General features: G+C 36.9%; 1 protein-coding gene across 13 annotated transcripts in view; it reads right to left on the bottom strand.

Moving 5' to 3' along the window:
- Positions 1–19,415, bottom strand: part of ARMC3 (armadillo repeat containing 3) — a 57,876-nt gene that overhangs the window by 12,783 nt on the left and 25,678 nt on the right. For all 13 annotated transcript variants that reach the window (XM_057432689.1, XM_057432679.1, XM_057432692.1 and 10 more), the window contains 4 exons: positions 17,245–17,397; positions 17,014–17,119; positions 3,368–3,617; positions 2,039–2,175 (listed from right to left, as the gene is read on the bottom strand). In XM_057432689.1, coding sequence (XP_057288672.1) covers positions 2,039–2,175; positions 3,368–3,617; positions 17,014–17,119; positions 17,245–17,397 — 646 coding nt within the window. The remainder of the gene's footprint in view (positions 1–2,038; positions 2,176–3,367; positions 3,618–17,013; positions 17,120–17,244; positions 17,398–19,415) is intronic.

The following is a 19,415-nucleotide window of genomic DNA, read 5'->3' as shown; positions in this document are numbered from 1 at the left end:
AAGATAAAGAAAGCTCAGTGAGGAGAACATAGCACACTGCAGTTATGAAACTGTTTAGGAATGAAAAAAAACAGGAAGAAATAGGGAAATATATTTATATATGTGTGTATGTATTCAGTTGATATCTCTGTGTGTATATACACACATGCAGACATTCTTCGCATCCTGAGGAGTCAATTTAATATATATATATGTATATATAAATATAATGAACTCCACGTTTAGACTGCTCTGTGAACTACACAGGGAGCCTCAGCTGTGGACATTTGCCACGTAGACTTCTGAAGGTATGGCAGATGAATTCCAGAGAATAAATTTTTCAGGCAAGGCAAATAACAGCCCTCTCTTTTAGAAGGGAACAATGGGAGAAAATAGTGGAAGAGCAGTACAGGCTATTTGTCATACAGCATACTGCAACAAAGTCAGGTAACCAGCAAGTGATGCAGAGAATTTTAAAGGGGAAAAATGAATATGGAAAAGCTAGTGTGTACAGCAGTGTCTAAAACAGATGACATTACAGGAACAATGGCACATTACCCTCATATGGAGGAAAGACATAAATGGCCAAATAAAGCTGCACCAAAAATTCTGTGAAGACCTGAAAACAAAAAAGAAAGACTTATACAGAAATGGAAACACTGACACTTTTGAAAAGAAAAAGTTAGGGATAAACCCAAAAGACCCACAGGCAAAGTGAGACACAACTAGTCAGGGACTGAAACAAAAATAAACATTTCATATGCTGCAAGTCAGAGAGGAAAATGTAGACCTATTACTCAATGTGGGAAGAAAACTCGTAACAGATGGCACAGAAAAGACTGGAGTGTCTGATGCCTTTTTTGCTTCAGTTTTCATAAAAGAAGGTTGCAAGCAGATGCCTGGTAGTAATATTAACAAAGAAGGTAGAAACAGTAGGCTTAGTATGTCTAGAAGAAGTTTGAGGCGGCAAAGTTAGCAGCCCCTGAGGATATCTACCTCACACTGCTCTATGAATTGGCAAAAGCAACTTCTGAACTGTTTGTAATTGTATTTGAAAATTTAGTGAGGACAGGCTAGGTGCCAGGGGAGTGGAGAAGGGCAAAGATTGTATCTACATTTGAAAAATGAAGAACAAGGAAGTTACAATGGAGATAATTCAGCCAAATTTCAGTGTCCAAGGAGCACCATATCAAATTATTAAACAATCACTTTGCAAGCAACAAGAGATAAGAAATAGCTATTTTGCGTTTGTCAAGAATAAATCATGTAAAGCCAATCTAATCCTTTCTGTGACACGGTAACTGACTTAACATACAGACAGAAGTAGAAGACATGAGAGATGAGTTGACTTAGAGGTATGTTTTGACTTTAATAAGTCTTTTCGCACATTCCTACTTTGATACTCATAAGCAAGTCAGGGAAATATGATCTACATGAAAATAACATGAAGTAGTGCCTGATGGTTGAAAAACTATGCTTAATGTATTATTATCAATAATATGCTGTCAGACTAGAAGGACATAAATTAGAGTCCTACTCCGATAACTTAAACCAGCTTTTGTAATTCAGATATTAATATATGGAACCTGGACTTTCTAAGAAGGAATAAAACAGAGGCTTTTTTATGTGATACTTTAGCACACCTGCAGTTAACCAGAGCTTTAAATCAAATTTAGCCTGTGCATATTAAATAAAATTTACTGTATACTGAACTTAGCCCAAAACTTTAATTTCAGTTTCATATGTATGAGGCACTGCAGTCCCTAATTTTGAGTGATACAAGCACACCTTCAATGTAAAGCCCAACTCAGTCACAAAAACAATAAACATTTTTATAACTCCAGACAAAGTCTCTTTTCAGGCTTACGTTTTATCTTAAGCCTTCTGTTACTTAAAATCAATACTTTGTAATCTATAACATCAGTAGTGCGTAAGTAGCTTCTGCTTACCAAAACATATAGCTTAACTTTGTTATTCTGCTATAAACGTGTAAAGATCAACTTACTAGAATTACTGCATCAAAATCTTCCCTCTGCCCCTCGATACTATTTCTACTCACCCTAGCCTGCATAGTTCAACAGCAGTTAGTTCATCACTTGCACAGATCATAACAGCCCAACAGGCATTTCTTCTGACTTCTTCATTTTTAGAATGCAGCAGTTCAACGAGTGGTCCCAGTCCATCTGCTTTTCTTAACTGCAAAAAAAAAAAAAGATGATGTTGCCTCTTACATATTTCATTTATCTCAGCAAGAACTGCCTGTGAAATTCACCTTCCGAAACATTCAAGGCTTGTAGACAAGCTATGCTGGGCTGCTAGAAAGATCATTTATGGGGATTCTGTGCTTCTGTGAACTTGGCATAGGCTAGAGCTGAAGCAAGATTCAGGAGCAGTACAAGGCACACATCCGTTCTGGCTCTGCCTTGATTTTCAGTTATTAGATTGTGGTACGGAAACTGAAGAGACTGTGCAACTCCAGACTGCCACAGAGAATTACACAGCTTTTTCTGTGTTCTGTTGCCTCCTAGCAACTTACTTACGTAACAATTTATTTGAATTTGTATTGTATTGTATGTATGACAATCTTATTAACGTCCTATTCTCTTGTGTACTACAGTATCTTTCCTATACATGCTGGAGGAAATATTGCTCATTTGGATTTTTGAAAAGAAAGACATTTTAAGGACACTGAAAGAGGTAGACTAATTATCTATGCCCCTTATTCATGTCCTAATTAAGAGTCTTGACCCATGAGAAAACCCCAGCTTAAGATCTATGAATGCACATAGGATCATCCTTATTTATTAAAAGAAAATAGCGTGACCATTGATAAACAGTGAGAAGTTCAACTTGCTGGATGCCACTGATCAAGTGATTAATTATATTTTGAGTTTTGCCTGAATTACATTTACTCCATGTACATGCAGGATCTTATCAAACAAGGTCAGGCACTGCCATTCCGGCCTTGAAAATGGGCAATAGAACAATGCTGAGGGAGAGTAAAGAGGGCAGAGCTTCTCATCTTCAAAGTTCAGATGACAGTTGCAGCTGGAAAGCCATAATGTTTAATGCTCATAAACATGAGAATTAAGATATAGCCCTTGTGCAAGCTCATCAAAGCCAGTGAAAAGCTGTAAAACATTAATATGGTGCAAGCAAATACAACAGTAAACATAGAAATTAAAGAAAACCCTTTCCAAGTTCTCATGACAAACTGAGCTAAATTCAGCTGAACGAAGCTATGATAAAAGTGAAAAATTAGCTACTATCTAGAAAGCCTGGGACTTTTAGGACAGACACAAAATACAAAGATTCTAGGTAAGAATAACAGCAACCTCAGGATCTAGAAATGTCATAAAATAACCACAGCCCAGAAGAGCAGCTTTACCTCAGTCCTTGCATCAGCATCACAACCAAACACAGCCACAGCAAATGCTGCTTTGCTTTGCACTTGGCTGTTGGTCGAGCGCAACGGTTCTGCAAGCACACTCATAATACCGTGGCTCTGGATATTTACACGTAATGGCTCTTGCATGGCCAGATTTGTTAGAACTGTAGCAGCATTAGCAATGGCTCCATCTCGCTGAGCATACAAGGTATTTAATAATGGCTCAATTCCTTCAGCCTCAGCAACAGCACTAGCAAAATGAAGGAGAAGAAAAAATCTTTGTTATTTTAGGACCATTTTTTTCTTCTTAGTGTTCTATATGTGTCAACTAAATTAGCATTACATTTCAGTATTTTTATATATATGTATGTGTGTGTATGTAATGCATGTAATTTATATATGACTCATGGTGTGAAGTTCAAGAGGCACAACCTAAGCAGACAAAGTCACAAACTTCTGGATTCTTTGACTTATTAGCAGGTGGATTCTTTCTGAGGTTCTGAACAAGTGAAGTAAATCCTGCATCTTTTCAAACGTGCAAAATTTCTGTATCTCTAGTTGCAGCCAAATGCCTCTGCAGACTTACCACCTCTCCCCATAACCATTCTAGCACAACTTCTAATAAGGATTACAGTGCATGGAATTTCATGCCATTGTTCTTTGTGCTGTCTCCATAAATTTCTGTGATCAGATATCTAGGTGGAATGAATAAGTACACCAAGTTTCTGCCATTCTTAAAGAGTAGGTGCACATAATGGAGTTCAGTGCAACATAGAAGATATTGAGCTGGCTTTATACAAGCTGATTTAGACAGCAGGAGTACAATGGACACATCAGCACAGAGTTCATGGCTGGCTATGACTATGGCTCCGCATTAAGATGTCTGTCAGAAGCAGATCCAGTTTAAATATTCCCTCTGCTCCCAGTTGATACTGCAGCCGTAGCTGAAGGGTGCTGCCCCTCAAAAGTGCTGGGACAAATGCTGGTGTGGCCAAGTTCTAAGCTAGATGTGCAACAACCTGCTTGCAAATAAAATTGGGGAAGATTGATGCGTTTTTTTTTAAGGATCATTTCACAGATTTAGGTTAGAGAGCAGCCAAGAAAAAAAAAAAAACAGTTTATGAAGCACTACTAAGGAAATAGTAACTTCAGGCAGGAGACAGCAGACAGTGCAGGCAGCTACACTATTAGAGGACACATTTGCAGATTACTTAAATCTGATGTGTTGCAGAACTAATAATCATGTGGGACTACAGCTCAGTCACAGCAGAAGGAACTGGCCTATGAGCCCTTCATCTCAATGCTGCTGTTCTGCTGCTGGTACTCACTGGGATAGTGCCTCTTAAAGGAAAAATAACAAAGTCAACTTCAGGTATATATTTCTGGGTTACCACCTCATTATGTATTCTTTGGTTTCTTTGCCATAGGCAAAAGAAACTACTGAAACCAATGCAGTTTATATTCTTTGAATGCCATAAAATATTCCATAACTTGAGATTTTTGTTCACCTTCTTGCCAAAATTTTGCTTACTTCTTTGCCTATACCATCTTACATTCACTTCAGGGATGCTTTTCCCAATGTCGTTAGAAACCAGCACACTGTAAAAACTGAATTGTCTTTGTGCTAAGCTTGCACATAAAATTTGATCAAATGATTTGAGGCGTATGTCAAATTTAATATCTGCGTGTAGCAATTTTACATTAGGCTCATCTGTTTGTTAAACAAAGGTTGGCATTATTGTTAGCAATGGAAATGCACAGATAGCAATTTGAATTTTCTTTGCAACTGCTTTTTATACCTTCTTTTATATATTGTATATATCAAAAACATGATAAACTCTCCCACCTCTATACAAGCATAGCTAAGCACTTGACCAAGAGAAGAGTGTACATTTTTTATAAGTTTTGCTAAATTTCTGTCAACACCTTAATAAGAGAAATCTGGATGTAAAAAAATCTTACTTTTACTGTAACAGTGTTTTACCAAAATCTAACTGGCTTTTGGTAACTTTCACAGTTGCAAAAATAAACACAAGCTTACAAGTATTACATATACAAGAAAGAGTTAAGCTATCAAAGACTGGCAAGGCATTGATAAAAACAAAAAACCTCAGGAAAGCCACAGTCACGCTCTTACGCAAGCAGGATAGAAAGCAGAATACGTGCTAACGCATGCCATATAATCCCATTTCATGAGCAACACAATGTCGATCTCACTGTGAACTCATCTTAGCACAAGTATCTCCAGACCAGATTTTTTTACTTCTGAGGCTACCTGCAGCAAATCAGCAGAGGCTAACGGGGTTTGTTAGTCTGATCTTTGCCTCAGCTACAAGGCAATGGCGGCTCTAGCACTGGAGCATGGGTATAAGGAAGTCTGGCAGCCAGGCAGCAGTTTAATACAAGCACTTCAGTCTCTGTTCAGAAGTGAATCCCATGTTTTCAGATGTCCTGCACTACACTCCTCAGACTGTCTTCCATTAGCCCTTTACCTGGGTGACCAGATAAAGAAGAGCTGAAAACGTTTGGTTTGGCTTGGTTGGTGATTTTTTTTATTTTACTTAGGTAAGGCCACTGAACTTCTCTGGTTAATAATTGTCTTCTCTTCCCCATAAAAATTTTATCCAGACTTCCAGCTTCAGGAGTGCTGTAGCTTTATCCAGGCTGCTGTATATGAAGAAATCCTGGACATGTCAATTGCACATGTTAAGGATCAGCTATACACCACATGTATCACAGGTTTACCAGAAAGCCACACATGCATAGCACATGTAGCATGACATGATGTCATGATGTACCTGCTGGCAAAATGTGGGGAGAGACTTACCATACATGCACATTAAGGCATATCCATAAGCTTTTTTCCCCCCAGATTATATCATTATACAGTATACACACAAATACCTTATCCAGGGACAAAAATTAAAAAAAAAAAAAAAAAAGAAGAAAAAAAAAATCAAAGCTTTTCCTGTACATTGGATACATCAAAATTCCAGGATTTACAGGACAGATAGATACACTACACGAGATGCATGGCTGCATCTCACAGGTGTAATATATCCAATATTTCTGCAGTAAGTACGGGACTTACTCTTCCTATACTACACCTAATAACACATGATTTCTCCCATAGGAAATCCTAATAAACATATAGTCCCTAACAGACTGATTCCAGGATGACACATGGAACTGAATGATGTAGCCAATCACATTAGAAGCAGATTCACTGTAATTTCCATAAAGCCAGCAAGTACACAAGTACTTAAAAAAAGAGCAAGGTGACAGCTTCTCATGTGTTCAGAGTTGACCTCAGCGAGGTACAGAGCACAGCCAATTTTCTCAAGTGGCACTCAACTTCAAAAAGGTTGAGAACCACTGATTTAGAAGTTCATACATATTTATTTGAATCCTGCCTTCTACTTCTGCCCAGATTCATTTTGAAGCACAGTTTAGTGATGGTTTAGTTTAATCAAGAGCACAATTACAAAGCAAAAAGAATTCCTGTTAGAAGTGATGAAAGCGGGTAGTAAGAGCTGAAGGTAACCAGTACCTTTGAGAATAAGATTTTAAGGGGCATAAACACCTGAGAGCAATGCTGTGTCCTGGTGACAGAGATACATACAGAAGAGGTTATGAGGGAAGAATGGAGAATCCATAGATAAACACACTGCTACTCCTTAGCCCTCCAGAGAAGGCCTCCATAGCACTGTCACCCTGGGCCACAGAGCTCCAGCTGCTAAAGAAACAGCAGTACCCGACATCAGAATGGAGCTGAAAGAATCAATATGCTTAAGCTTTTAAGGTGCTGAAATACTACAACATTAAGATCTCATCATGAAGATCCTCATACCCTTCCATCTTGGGCAGAGATACACATTGTGTAGATTCTGATTACAAAGAAATAAAAGCCAGAGGAAGAAGCTTTTACCATCACTGTCTTTGCCTAATGTAAATGAGCACTTGCCTCTCCCTGCCTGCAGAACACATCCTACTGAGACGGAGCACTTTGTCAGTGCACCCACTACAGGACTACATCGGATTAGCTGAAAAAAAATTACACTATTTGATGTGATAAAGGAATAAATTATATAAATACACAGTTTTTTTCCTCCACATTGTGTAAAGATTCAAAATACATCAAGTACCCTAATGGAAAGAAAAGATCAGGGAAAAGGAAAAAAGATAATGACAAAGGAATAAAAAAAAAAAAAAAAAAGAAAAAAGATCCATTTGCAGTATCACCATGGTTTTTTGAAAATTGGAAGCCATTTGAATTACAAACAAGCAAACAAGAAAAACCAGATGAGATAGGTGTAGAAATTGTGGAGCTCAAATTAAAGTTAAAATAATTCAAATGTTATGACTAATAAGCACATGGTTATGATTGTGAGAGTGCCTAACCTAATAGGGTTAGCCATTTACCTTAGCCAGGGTATATATGGTTCAGGTACCCTAATGATCTTAACCATGCTCTGTAGTGAAAGAGTAAAATTCTGATTACACCTGAATTCAAATTACTATGTACAGGAACAGCTAAATTATTTTTCTCAAGTGCCATTGAAAAGACAAATATTAAAAGGTCAGATAATTAATATTTAATTGAAATTATTAATTTTAAGTATACATTGTAACAAGCTAAGAGATTTTCTTGAAAGTTCGCTAAAGATCACTCAACTCAATGAATGCTGAGAGTTTGAGACAAATGCTTTCTTCATTGGTTTCACTACAAAAAGAAATTAAAAGTTGACAATAAAATAATTACCAAAAGTTTCACAGTGCAGATATTTTTAAACAGTTACTTTGGAGATGCATCTGACTTTCACTGAATTGAATATGTTATTTGTTTAGTTGTCTGGGATGCAATAGGAAAGTTCAGACAGTGGCAGAGCATTGTGAGAACAATCATCGGTAAAAATTGATCCAAAACTCCATGGGTTTTTATTTTATTTTTAGGACTGTAGGCTTTCTGGCACAAGAACCACCTCTTTGTTGGCATCACATTAAGCATAATAGTTCTATCACCAACCAACCCTCCCAGCCATGGCAAGAAAGATAACGGATTACTTACTTAGTGCATAGAGAATGGACCAGCTAGCTTTTCCTCCAGAAGAGAAGGTCTAGCCTAATGGAGAAAGCAGTTATCCCTGTCCAAAACACTGACAGAAACCACCGAGACCACCCCCAAGCCCTTAACGTAAGCTACGTCCCCCTTCTGACTGAGGATTGAACACAATTTCTGCTCAGAAAAAATTCAGATTTCTCCTCCTCACAAAGACTGTTGGACTCCTCGTGGACTTCATTTTCCAAATGTATTTGCAACCACATGTTTAATTTCTGTGCAAAATTACTGTGATTGTGTGTGAGTGCTTAGCTAGCCATTTATGCCTGTGCATATCTCATTTTCATACATAATTGCATGTAAATTATGCATAGGAATTATGCATCTAATTACACACACATTTTTTTTAAAGTCAACTCTGTTAAATCGCATGACTTCTTTTCCACACAAGGCATTTTTGATCCAACTCTATTATGTAATTTCTGACTGAGAAAGAATATCATAACCAGAAGTTTGAAAAAAAATCAAGAAATATCTTCCTTTTTATTCCTTAGATGTATTAATATTCTTCACTTGCCTTGTTATGCCATTAGAATAATCACATCCAACAAATGTCTTCTGCATTTACCAAAAATTTCACTTTGTGATTTAATTATTTCAAAAGGAATTGACTGTTTATACTGTATGCAGTCCCTTGTATTTTATTTAAAGATTAATATTACTTTCGTTTTCTTCACTATACCAAGGAAATTAATGTCAGTACGTTTATTCTGAGTAAGGGAATCTAGCACAGAAGACTCTGATCTACAATTTAGGGCCCCTTTGTGCTACAATAAAAATAGTGATGATATCAGCAAACCATATTAATTTTTAATTTCAGGAACTGACCCTTCTATTCCTATTTTTTAATGAGAAGTATCTTGTTAAAACATCAACAAACCCCAAGCTCAATAAACTCCACAGTCTGGAAGCAATAAAACCTTAAACTATCTGGATTAGCAGAGCCTGTAACACCTGACTCTCATTTAGCACTACAGAGATCTTCTGTTACTGAACCCATCTGACAAAGTAACACAGAATTCAATTCTAAAAGTGGAGTATGCTTAATTTAAAATATTACAGTGGCATTGGTAATGAACTATCTATTTGTGATATCGGAGCCTTTAAATTATAATATTATTTGCAACATTTATTAAGAATCTTTGACACTTCTGCTATAATGAGAAAGCCTTGAAATTCAGCAACAGAAACTCTTTTTTTCCCTTTAAAGATCCCACATAGCTTCTGCCAGGATAAGCTCATGAAAAAGATACCATCCCCCTCTCTCTTTTTTCCAATTCAAGTAGCAGTGTATGAAAAAACCAGTAACTCAGCACAAATGTTGAGAGTCTGTAACCCACATTGTGACAAAAGCAAAATAATAGGGAACATTCAGGAGCTGCCAGAGCAGCCTTCATGGAGGTGTAAGGGAAGGAAAGAAAAAGCTGAAGCAGGATCCTCACAACTCATTTGGACACACGGACTGAGGAGACAGTGGCTCCTCTTCATTTTTGGAAGTACAAAAGAGCTGTGCCAAGTCAGTCTCTCTAAACATAGCACTCAGACTGTGAAACTTGACTCTATCTTTCACTTCTGGATAAGTCTTTTCTGGACAACTGTGAACTTCAGTGGCAGCAATATGCTTTGCTTTGCTAAAGGCTCAACAAGGATTCAGGTGGAGAAACTTATGCTTTTAGTTTTCTCTCTCAAAAGTAAATCTCTAACATAGTATACATATACTACTAAGTTAAGGTAAAATTACTGAGGTTGCAAGTCAAAAGGGTTAAAGTTACTTGTGAAAGTTTATTTTTACCCCCTTGTGTGTATAACAGTCCAATTAGACAGCATGCCACAGTCAGTGCACAGGTTAAATTCACAGCAGGACAGAATTAAGTTTGCATGATCAGCTATAACCCTGCAATTCCCTTATATAGACTTAAATAACTTCACACTACACTTAAGTAAGTTAAAGCATATACTTAAATAATTTACATGTAATTTAGAAATATGTTACAAAGAAAATATGCGTGTAAAAGCACCAATAGATTTGCCTGAAATTTACTCAAATGTAAAATAATCCTTGCTACTTTTAATTCAGAAGAAGTATAATTAATCTCAGTGCATATAACCGAATGTCACTGTAGGGATACACACTCAAAAGAAATCATTGTACTTGTGCCACTCTTTTAAACACACTTTTCTCCACCAGGCTTAGGAATTCTCCATCCAGGAAGAGAGAAGTTTCACCTCATCCCACAGAAATCTACCATGGGAAGTTACAGGTGACAACACACATGCACCAAGTGAAAGTCCAGCCTTCCACAGCTAAGATAAATAGTGACCATACTGCAAGGCTTTGAAGGTAGGAGAGTGCAAACAGCCTGAAAGATTTTGCTGTATCAGTAAAGGGTAGAACTTCTTAGGTTCTCATGGACTTAGGATGCTGTGAAATGAGATTTGTGTTAGCTAGAGCTGAATGTTCTAAGCTGGTCTGTGCCTTCAAGATAAAACAGGAAAATGCATAACATTTTTTTGTTTGGTTTTTTTTTGTGAGAGAAGGGTTGTAATGGGAGCAAAATGCAGTTACAGTGAGTCCACAGCAGGACTTTTCTATATAGCCACACTGTCACAAATCCAAGAGAGAAAACCAACAGTTGGCTGAGTGGAACATTCGCAGCTGCCAGCAAGGCATGATTTTGGATACTGTCCGTGGGTTGCGCATCAGTCATCTGATGTGATGTTAATGTCACAGTGGGAACCCATTTCTGAATGACATCCCAGCAGCAGGCCTTGATTCAGCTTTTCTGCCAAGGGAGAAATTTACCATAAACCAGTTTTCAATGGAAGTCAATATGTAATTTGTAAGGAAAAGCTTGTGAGCTCTTGGGTAATGACTGCATTAGCTTTTCTTCTTTGGAAAGCACCCATTGCACTGTGGATATACAGTAAGAGACAGTCAAAGGAGGAATCTGTTCGTGGCATGCATTAAATGTATTTGCGAAGAGCTCAACAGAATGGGTGCTAATGTAAAAAATAACAACACAAACCACAAAAGCCACAAAATCCCTTTACCTTGCAGCACAGTGGCTCAAAAATATGATTCTGTCACTAGGGGTCAGTATTAAAGCATATTACCTTTACACAATGCAGCTAGCGGCATTCTATTGTTGATTCCCTCCTTCAGAAACAAACTTACGTTATAAAGAACAACTATTAAACCATAAAAAGGACAAAACCCATACAATGGATTATTTCCTATTTCTGTTCTTAAATATAGCTGTCATGTACTAGAAATTTTGGTTCCTGTTCTCATAATTTAACACATATATTCACGCAAATGTATTATCTTATGTAATACCGACGCTTCAATATTGACCCATTTATGTGAATTGTTCCATCTACAGTCTCGAAAGAAAAAAGCTGTGATTAAGTTCCCCATTTTCTAATAGGGAAGATTACTACCTAGTGATATTATTACCTAATGGTAACAATCATTACTTCCTAATGACAATAACAAAATTTGAAATGTAAGAAAACTGGACGTTCTTTAAATTTATTCCTTGACAGCTACACCTGTCTTAAAAAGAATACAAATCTGTCGTGGATACTGAAAAACTCCATTTAAGAAGGTGAAAGACTCTCACTACACATGAGCATTATCCACATGAAATAGACTGAGGATGTGTTATGTTGAGTCATTAGATCAGTATCTGAATTTCAGTTTGGAATAGATGCAACACCCACTGAAGTCAAGGGACTGACTCTTATTACTGGGCACTGCTCATAATCAGTGAGTTCACAACCTATCTTCCCATGCCCAGCCTACTCCCAGATCTTGGAAATCTTGATACATGTAAGAAAGCATGTATTCTGATGCTGCAATAACGCCTGTAACTGCCTATATAGACATACTTTTGCTTACTTAAATAGGTCCACTGATTCTTGGAAAGAATAATTAGAAAATTAAATAACTATTTAAATATATAATATTTAATGTACAAATAAATCAAGCTTGCCTTGACTTTGCAATTTTTGGGATGATACTTTACTATCTCGAATCCAGATAGAATATTTATAAATAGGTAATGTGACACTAATGATAAACCCCAGGAGAAATATTCTGACAGATCATAAGTCTGTCATGCACCACAATTTCCTGCAGCCCTTAATGCAGCTGAACCAAAAAACATCCCTTTCCTTCTTCCCCCAGACCAAACTCTAACTGAATGCTATAAATTTTGCGCTTAAAGTAAACAATTTAAGACAAATATTATTGAAACTGTTGATTAGTTTTCATGTCCAGTACAAAGCTCTAAATTTCAGAGCATATGTTTTTCTTTAGTGGTAAGTCCATTAGGTGCCTAGAATTCAGACATTGCCAGATTTATGAAGACAGCTATTAGAAATGGCATTTGTGCTATGACAATACTGAAGAAAAGAGCTACTCAAATTAATGTCTAACTGGTACACTTAAGAGCTTATTTCTATGTGTTGCTTCTAACTAATATAATATTTATATTTAACATGATTAGCTTATCCTAAATACAGGAAAAGCAAAAATAATTGATTATACTTTAAATGGGAAAAAAATATGCAGAGTGTGAAGTAAAACGTTTGCTCTGTAGTGAGTTGTGTAGCACAGGATTTGTTTTTCTGACCAATAGATGGCACTGCTGTTTCTTTGTTTGCGTGCAATTTTTCAATCGTGCATAATGTACGTTATTGAAGTGACTATGCCTACATTTCCCGGTGCTTGGACACATCAAAACCAGACAGATTTCAGAGATTCTTTAAAATGGCATTCTGCTGTCCAAATAACTGTATACAGTTTTCAATAAAGCAAGTTAGTGTTCTGGATTAAAAAATGGGAAATAGATGCAAAACCCTAGCTGAACATAATTCTCTTCTTCTCTGGAGCAGACCACAGAAACAAATTCTGACATATATCAAGGGTGGTGTTGGAGTTATACAAGAGTAACATAGCAAAATGATTTCTTTGTTGTATGTTAGAATAAGTACATGGGGTTTTAAACTGCAATATGCTCCGCAATTTTATTTTTATTTAGCCTAATTATTAACAAGCTTATGAAGAATTTATCATTAAAAAAATTCTGTCATTACTTTCAGATAAAATCCTGATAAAAGCATCATCTGTGGTGTCAGTCTGTAAACTAATGAGGCTTTTGACTACCATACTTTCTTCTGTGTGCTACTGAAGCATGACACACCACCAGCTCTGCAGCAAAAATTTGAATGTTGAAATATTTTAGAAGTTATCCATAGTAATTGTATGTGTTCCAGTAGATATCATATTGAAAATCCGTGTTTTCCAGTAAACCTGAAAACTCAAACAGTTTGCATAGGACCCATGTTCTCTTCTGCTCTAGATTTTTGGCTAAAATACCATGGGGGTCAGAGTCATTCATGAATTTATTTATTTTTGCCAAACTGTGGTTGCTTGGGGACTTGTTTGAAATGACAAGCTGGTCTCCGTCCCGTTTGTTGTGAACAGGTGTTCTAATTACAAAACCTCCACCATATTTGACACCTTTATTAGCTGTCTCAGTTGAGAAACAAAGGATTGATTGGGTAGAGGTATAGAACTAGCCTTTCATTGCTGTGGGGAAGCACCTAAAGGTCAAGGTTAATATACATTAGCGGGGGGTAGTATTGCCCATTGCCTATGCTGTTCTTGTGTTATTTATCAATGGAAGACTTTATCCTTAGGAGCTAGCTATTGTGGGAGCCTTACTGACACAGCGTGGTTAAACTTTTTTTTTTTCCATATTACAGGAAAAATAGACGCTTCTTGACCAAATATTCCTAACAAGAACAACAAATCTCAAGCAAAAATAGCAATGTTTTGTACTCTCCTTACATTCTGTTATATATACTGTACAAAATAAAAGGGCAAGGTACACATTCTTCAATTGATATAATACATGCAAAAATGCTCATGAAATGTGGCAGAAGATATGTAGATGAGTTCAACAAGATTGATTTCTTGGGTGGTAAAAAGTAAAAACATTTATAGTAAATAGTCTTCCTCTTTACTGTAGTCATTTTGTTCTTGCCACGTAAGGTCTACCTGCTACTACTAGCTTTATGATTTAATATTCTTGGAAGGTTTATAACCAGAATCTAATATATAACCAATAAAAGGACACTAGTCTCATTAGTCTCATTTGGGACTAGAGTACTGTCAACATAATTACACAGCAAAGTCACGTTATTATAAAAGCATATCAGCATCTTCATTATATATACACTTATTTTCAGTGGTTTACAAGACACTCAGAGAAAATATTCCAGGATGAAATATGATTATGGTAACTCAATCTGGAATCCATTTTCTCCAAACTATTTTTTTTCCTATTACGAGAATGTAAAATAAATATGGGCCAGATAGTCAGTGAGCTGGAACTATACCAATTTGTATCAGCCGAGGGTTCAACTCTATATATTCATTCATAGATCCTAGTCACACTTGGACCCTTCTATGACTTATTAATGGTTTTGATTAGAAATGAAGCTTTGAAGTAATTATATAGTCGCATGGCATTCATCCAATATACATATTTATGTAAATTATTGCTTCCTGATTTTCACAGAAGACCTGTGATTAGATTATCTGGTTCTTCCATATTGTACTTGGAGCTGGGTTGCAAAGAGAGAGCAGTATATGTAAGCCACCTTTACAATTTCTTGACTCTGCCCAGCAAGAAACAAATACGGACTTCATTATAATGCAGAGGAATAGAGACAGCTATTTCCCTGCCTGAGGTCTCAGAGAATTGTTCTAGCAGTTGAGCTAAACAATGTCCTGACTATCTCCTTGGCAAAAGAAACTGAACGAGTTGGCATAAGCTGCTATACCAACTCAAAACTCTCCAGAGATTTCCTTTTCACAATGTGAAGCCTCAAAGGGCTGCTCTATGAAAAACAGCTGTAGCAGAGCTGAAAGTTTGACCCCTAAACTCCAGTACTGTGCTCTTTTTATATGTGTATGACTCCCACTGACATCAACTGAAGAGTCATGCGCATGAGAAGAGCAGAAAATCTACTATGTGAATCCGAGAACAGAGTTTTATTCTCTTGTGTCAAATAACTGCTCCATCTGGTAACATTAAGTGAATACTGGTGACTGTAAGAGCTGAATCAATAAATTGAAACAAATAATTTATTTGGTGAGTTATTTTACTTTTTCACTTCAAAGAATGCCTGTGAATGGATTACAACTTCCTTAAGTATATTCCAGGAAACTTTTAAGTAATTTTATTTTATGGTCTGTTAGTTACATGCGATTACTCATACACGTCAGACTGCTCCACTTCTTTTCTCTAAACAGAACTTTTAATAGAGTTTGGGTAACAGAACCTTGCAACTGACAATAGAATTTAGCTGATACAATTATTTTGGAACATATAGTCAGCTAACCATCCTTTGTTAGTTATCTTGAATACTGAAGTTATACTTTTCTTTTACAGCATGCACTAAGAGCATTCTCTATTACTTGGGAAACAGTAAAAAAAGGAAGAGAAAGACAATGTCAATATTCAGAATATCTGAGTGCTACCTCACCAAAGACTGGGTTTAAATTAGTCAAAAAAGCTGCATGAACCATCGAACTTTAAAGGATACCTTGCTGTCCTGGGTTCAGCAGTAGCAGTCATTTTTCTCCTCCTTGGTAGCTGGTGCAGTGCAGTGTTTTGGCTTTCGGCTCGGGAACAGAGCTGATAACAGCGATGTTTTGGTTTGGCGCCTCATGCTCTGCCAGGGAGGAGGGGAAGCCGCGAGGAAGCAGAGACAGGACACCTGACCCGAGCTAGCCAGAGGTATTCCATGCCACAGCACGTCATGCCCAGGATGTAACGGAGAGTTACCTGGAAGGGCTGGGAGACTGCAGGGTTGGAGGAGGTATGGGTCGGTGCTTGGTCGAGCTTGGGGGGTGAGTTATCGGTCAGCTGGTGGTGAGGTGTTGTATTCTCTTCCCTTGTTATTTCCTTTATCATTATTATCATTGGTGGTAGCAGCAGTGATTTGTGTTATACCTTAGTTACTAAACTGTTCTTATCTCAACCCGGGGGAGTTGCATTTTTTTTGACTCTCCTCTCCATCCCTCTGGGAGTAGGGGGAGGGCAAGAAGGGGGGGGGAAGTGAGTGAATGAGCTGTCTGGTTTGGTTTAAACCATGACACTTACTGATTTTGAATTTTCAAAAAATATCCCACATCGAATGCCTTAGACTACAAGGCATATTTTCCTCATATGTTCCCTTAAAAACATGATGTATATCTCTGCTTTTATTGCATCTGCCTCACACCTTTCCTTGATAAAGCAAACATTAGTGGAGATTGCGTAAGTCTTGTAACACTGATGAGAAACAACCTATTCCAGATGACACATAAGCACCAAGAAGTGCCTTATAGTCAAATTCAAACAGACCCGCCTTGTAGGGTAAGGACTAGGTAAAGCATTCTTTAAAAATCAAAATATCACTTGCGTTCAGGTCAGTGTTCTAAATAATAATTTAATTATTGCAGACTTACCTTGCATTACTAGGACTGGCTGCTGTCAAATTAACTAATACTGTCACTGCAGCTTCTTTTACTTCTTCATTGTCACTGCTTAGCAACTGTACTAGCTGGGGAATCCCTTTGAAAGAAATAATTGTATACATGAACCTTTAAATAAACCATGGCAGTCTGTGAAATTATAATATGCTCCTTATAAAAGGAAAAAGCACAGATTCTCAGTTCATTCCTTCCCACCTTACTTACCCTGGAGTCCAAATGCACGTTTGCTAGCTGAATTCGCACACATGGCAGAAATTGCTTGGGAAGCAGCAACTTTAACTCCATCATTATCAGTTTCCAAAAGGTTTATGAGACACTTCTCAACCTCTTCCTCATTTAAGATATTTCTATTTTCCGCTTTAAATGAAAAAGAACAATAGCATTAACCTGTGTTAATTTTCCAGATCATCGAAAGGACATGATTTTGATTTTGTATAGTTGTTTCCAACATAACACTTGCTTTTGATCCCACGGAAATCAAAACATATTAGTAACAGAGGCACCAGCAATTAAGAAATGTACACAAAGGCCTGATCCAAACCCCATTAGACTTTCAGTGAACTCTGAATCAAGCCCAGAAGATGACTATTAAACACAGCTTTAAAAACACATAGCCCAACAGAATGCGAAATTTGTTCTCTATAAGACTTAAAACCACAGAATGCATATAGGCTTGATGAAAACAGCTTTTCCAGTTCAACAGATCATACTTACTCAGCATCATGCTTAACTTCGGTTTATGCTAACAAAGCCAAACGCATAAAATTGAAGAACATAGCAGTAAATGTACAATTGAACTTGGTGGAGTACCAGTTAACATACGACAATAGCAAAAAAACCCACAAACCCCAAAATGCAAGGGGTGTTAAAGCTGAATTTTAAATTCTGCACAGCTTGCGGTTCTTGATTAATGCACACTTTGCAGAGAATCTCAATTTTGTATTTTAGCCTGGTGACACAGGGTTCATTGCTGACCTACACTGCAATGATTGGCAGCAGCTAATGAAGGACATAGATGTTCCCTTCCTCTACACAAGTAAAAACATACAGTGTCTACAAAGTATCTACAGACATCTGATAATTACACTAATGAACTCACTCATCCCAAAATGGGTGAGATCATAAGTGCAGGTGTTTGTTAGAAAGAGCCCTGAGGGTAACCTTCTTAGCCAGAAAGGCACAGGATGGCATAGAAGCCCTACAGTTATGAGGGTCAATAAGCATTTAACCATATGCATAATTTAAAGTGGATTAATTACATGCCAGAAGTTATATCTACATGGCAAAATTTTCAAGTGTATCAAAGAAATTCAGCATCTGAGACGTCAGTAGGAGTTTAGTACATTTGGAAATTTTACCAGTGCTTACTAATGCTTTGAGAGAACACTCATTTCTTTGAACTGTTGGTTTAGGATTAAAAAGTTTAAAAAGGAAAGAAGAACGCCATAAGCATTCTTTTAAATAAAACTGAATATGTAGAGAATAAAAGTAAACAGGCAAGTCCACAAAGCCAAAGAAAAGAAGTTTGATTGAAAACCTGGTTACAGCAGAAAGGTGTCAATGCACATACATGAGACAGTTAGCTGCTTTCTCCTACCCAGCTCCATTTTAAATATTTCTAGAATCATCAGAGATACACAACTGAAATCACAAAGCAAAAGATGCAATAAATGAAAGAGAAAAGATTTTTAGCGTCAGCAGAACCTTGGCCACAGCCTTGATGAGTATCAGCCCGCTCTCAAGAGAAGGCCATAACGGGGATTACAGACCATTTTGACAGTTTCTCAAGTATGCCGCTGGCCTGTTGCTTTCCAAAGTAGTCCATAATCCCTAATAATGATCTCTAGATCATTAGATCTCTAGATCTCTTTATGCCTCAGTAATTTGGTTCTTGTAGAGCAAGTTACTTATTACTATACAGATTTTCTCAAAAATTATTCTTGCTTCTAAAGGCAATTATGATGATGGGTAAGCATTTCATTTTAAAGATAATTTATGCCTATATGAAATACCAATATGAGTAATTTATTTGAATTAGTGAAAATATCTATTTAAAATATTTTACACATAATAAAATTTTTTCAACAATGTGAAGAGATTTTGGTTTTCAATTTATGGCAAAGAGAATGTATCTATATTTAGCTAGCTAGACAGATGAAAATTAATATTTTAAGATCCAGGTCCCTATTCTATTTAAAGGATGTATATTTTCTGCTGATCCTCTCTCTGTTTGTGTGAGTTGTTTCCTTTACTATAGAAAAGAAAGAATGTGCAGTTGAAAAGCACCCTTTGTACTTAAGCCCTTCCAATGTCAGTGCCAACACTGTATTTACAGTGATGAATTTTCTGACCCCTAAGTAATTTGAATACTCTGA

This window comes from Pezoporus wallicus, unplaced genomic scaffold (assembly GCF_028554395.1).
Source record: "Pezoporus wallicus isolate ANWC-B61680 ecotype Strahan unplaced genomic scaffold, APGP_CSIRO_Pwel_v1 scaffold_2584, whole genome shotgun sequence".
NCBI lineage: Eukaryota > Metazoa > Chordata > Aves > Psittaciformes > Psittacidae > Pezoporus > Pezoporus wallicus.
The sequence above is the reverse complement of the archived record's forward strand: the minus strand, read 5'-3'. Positions and strand labels throughout refer to the sequence as shown.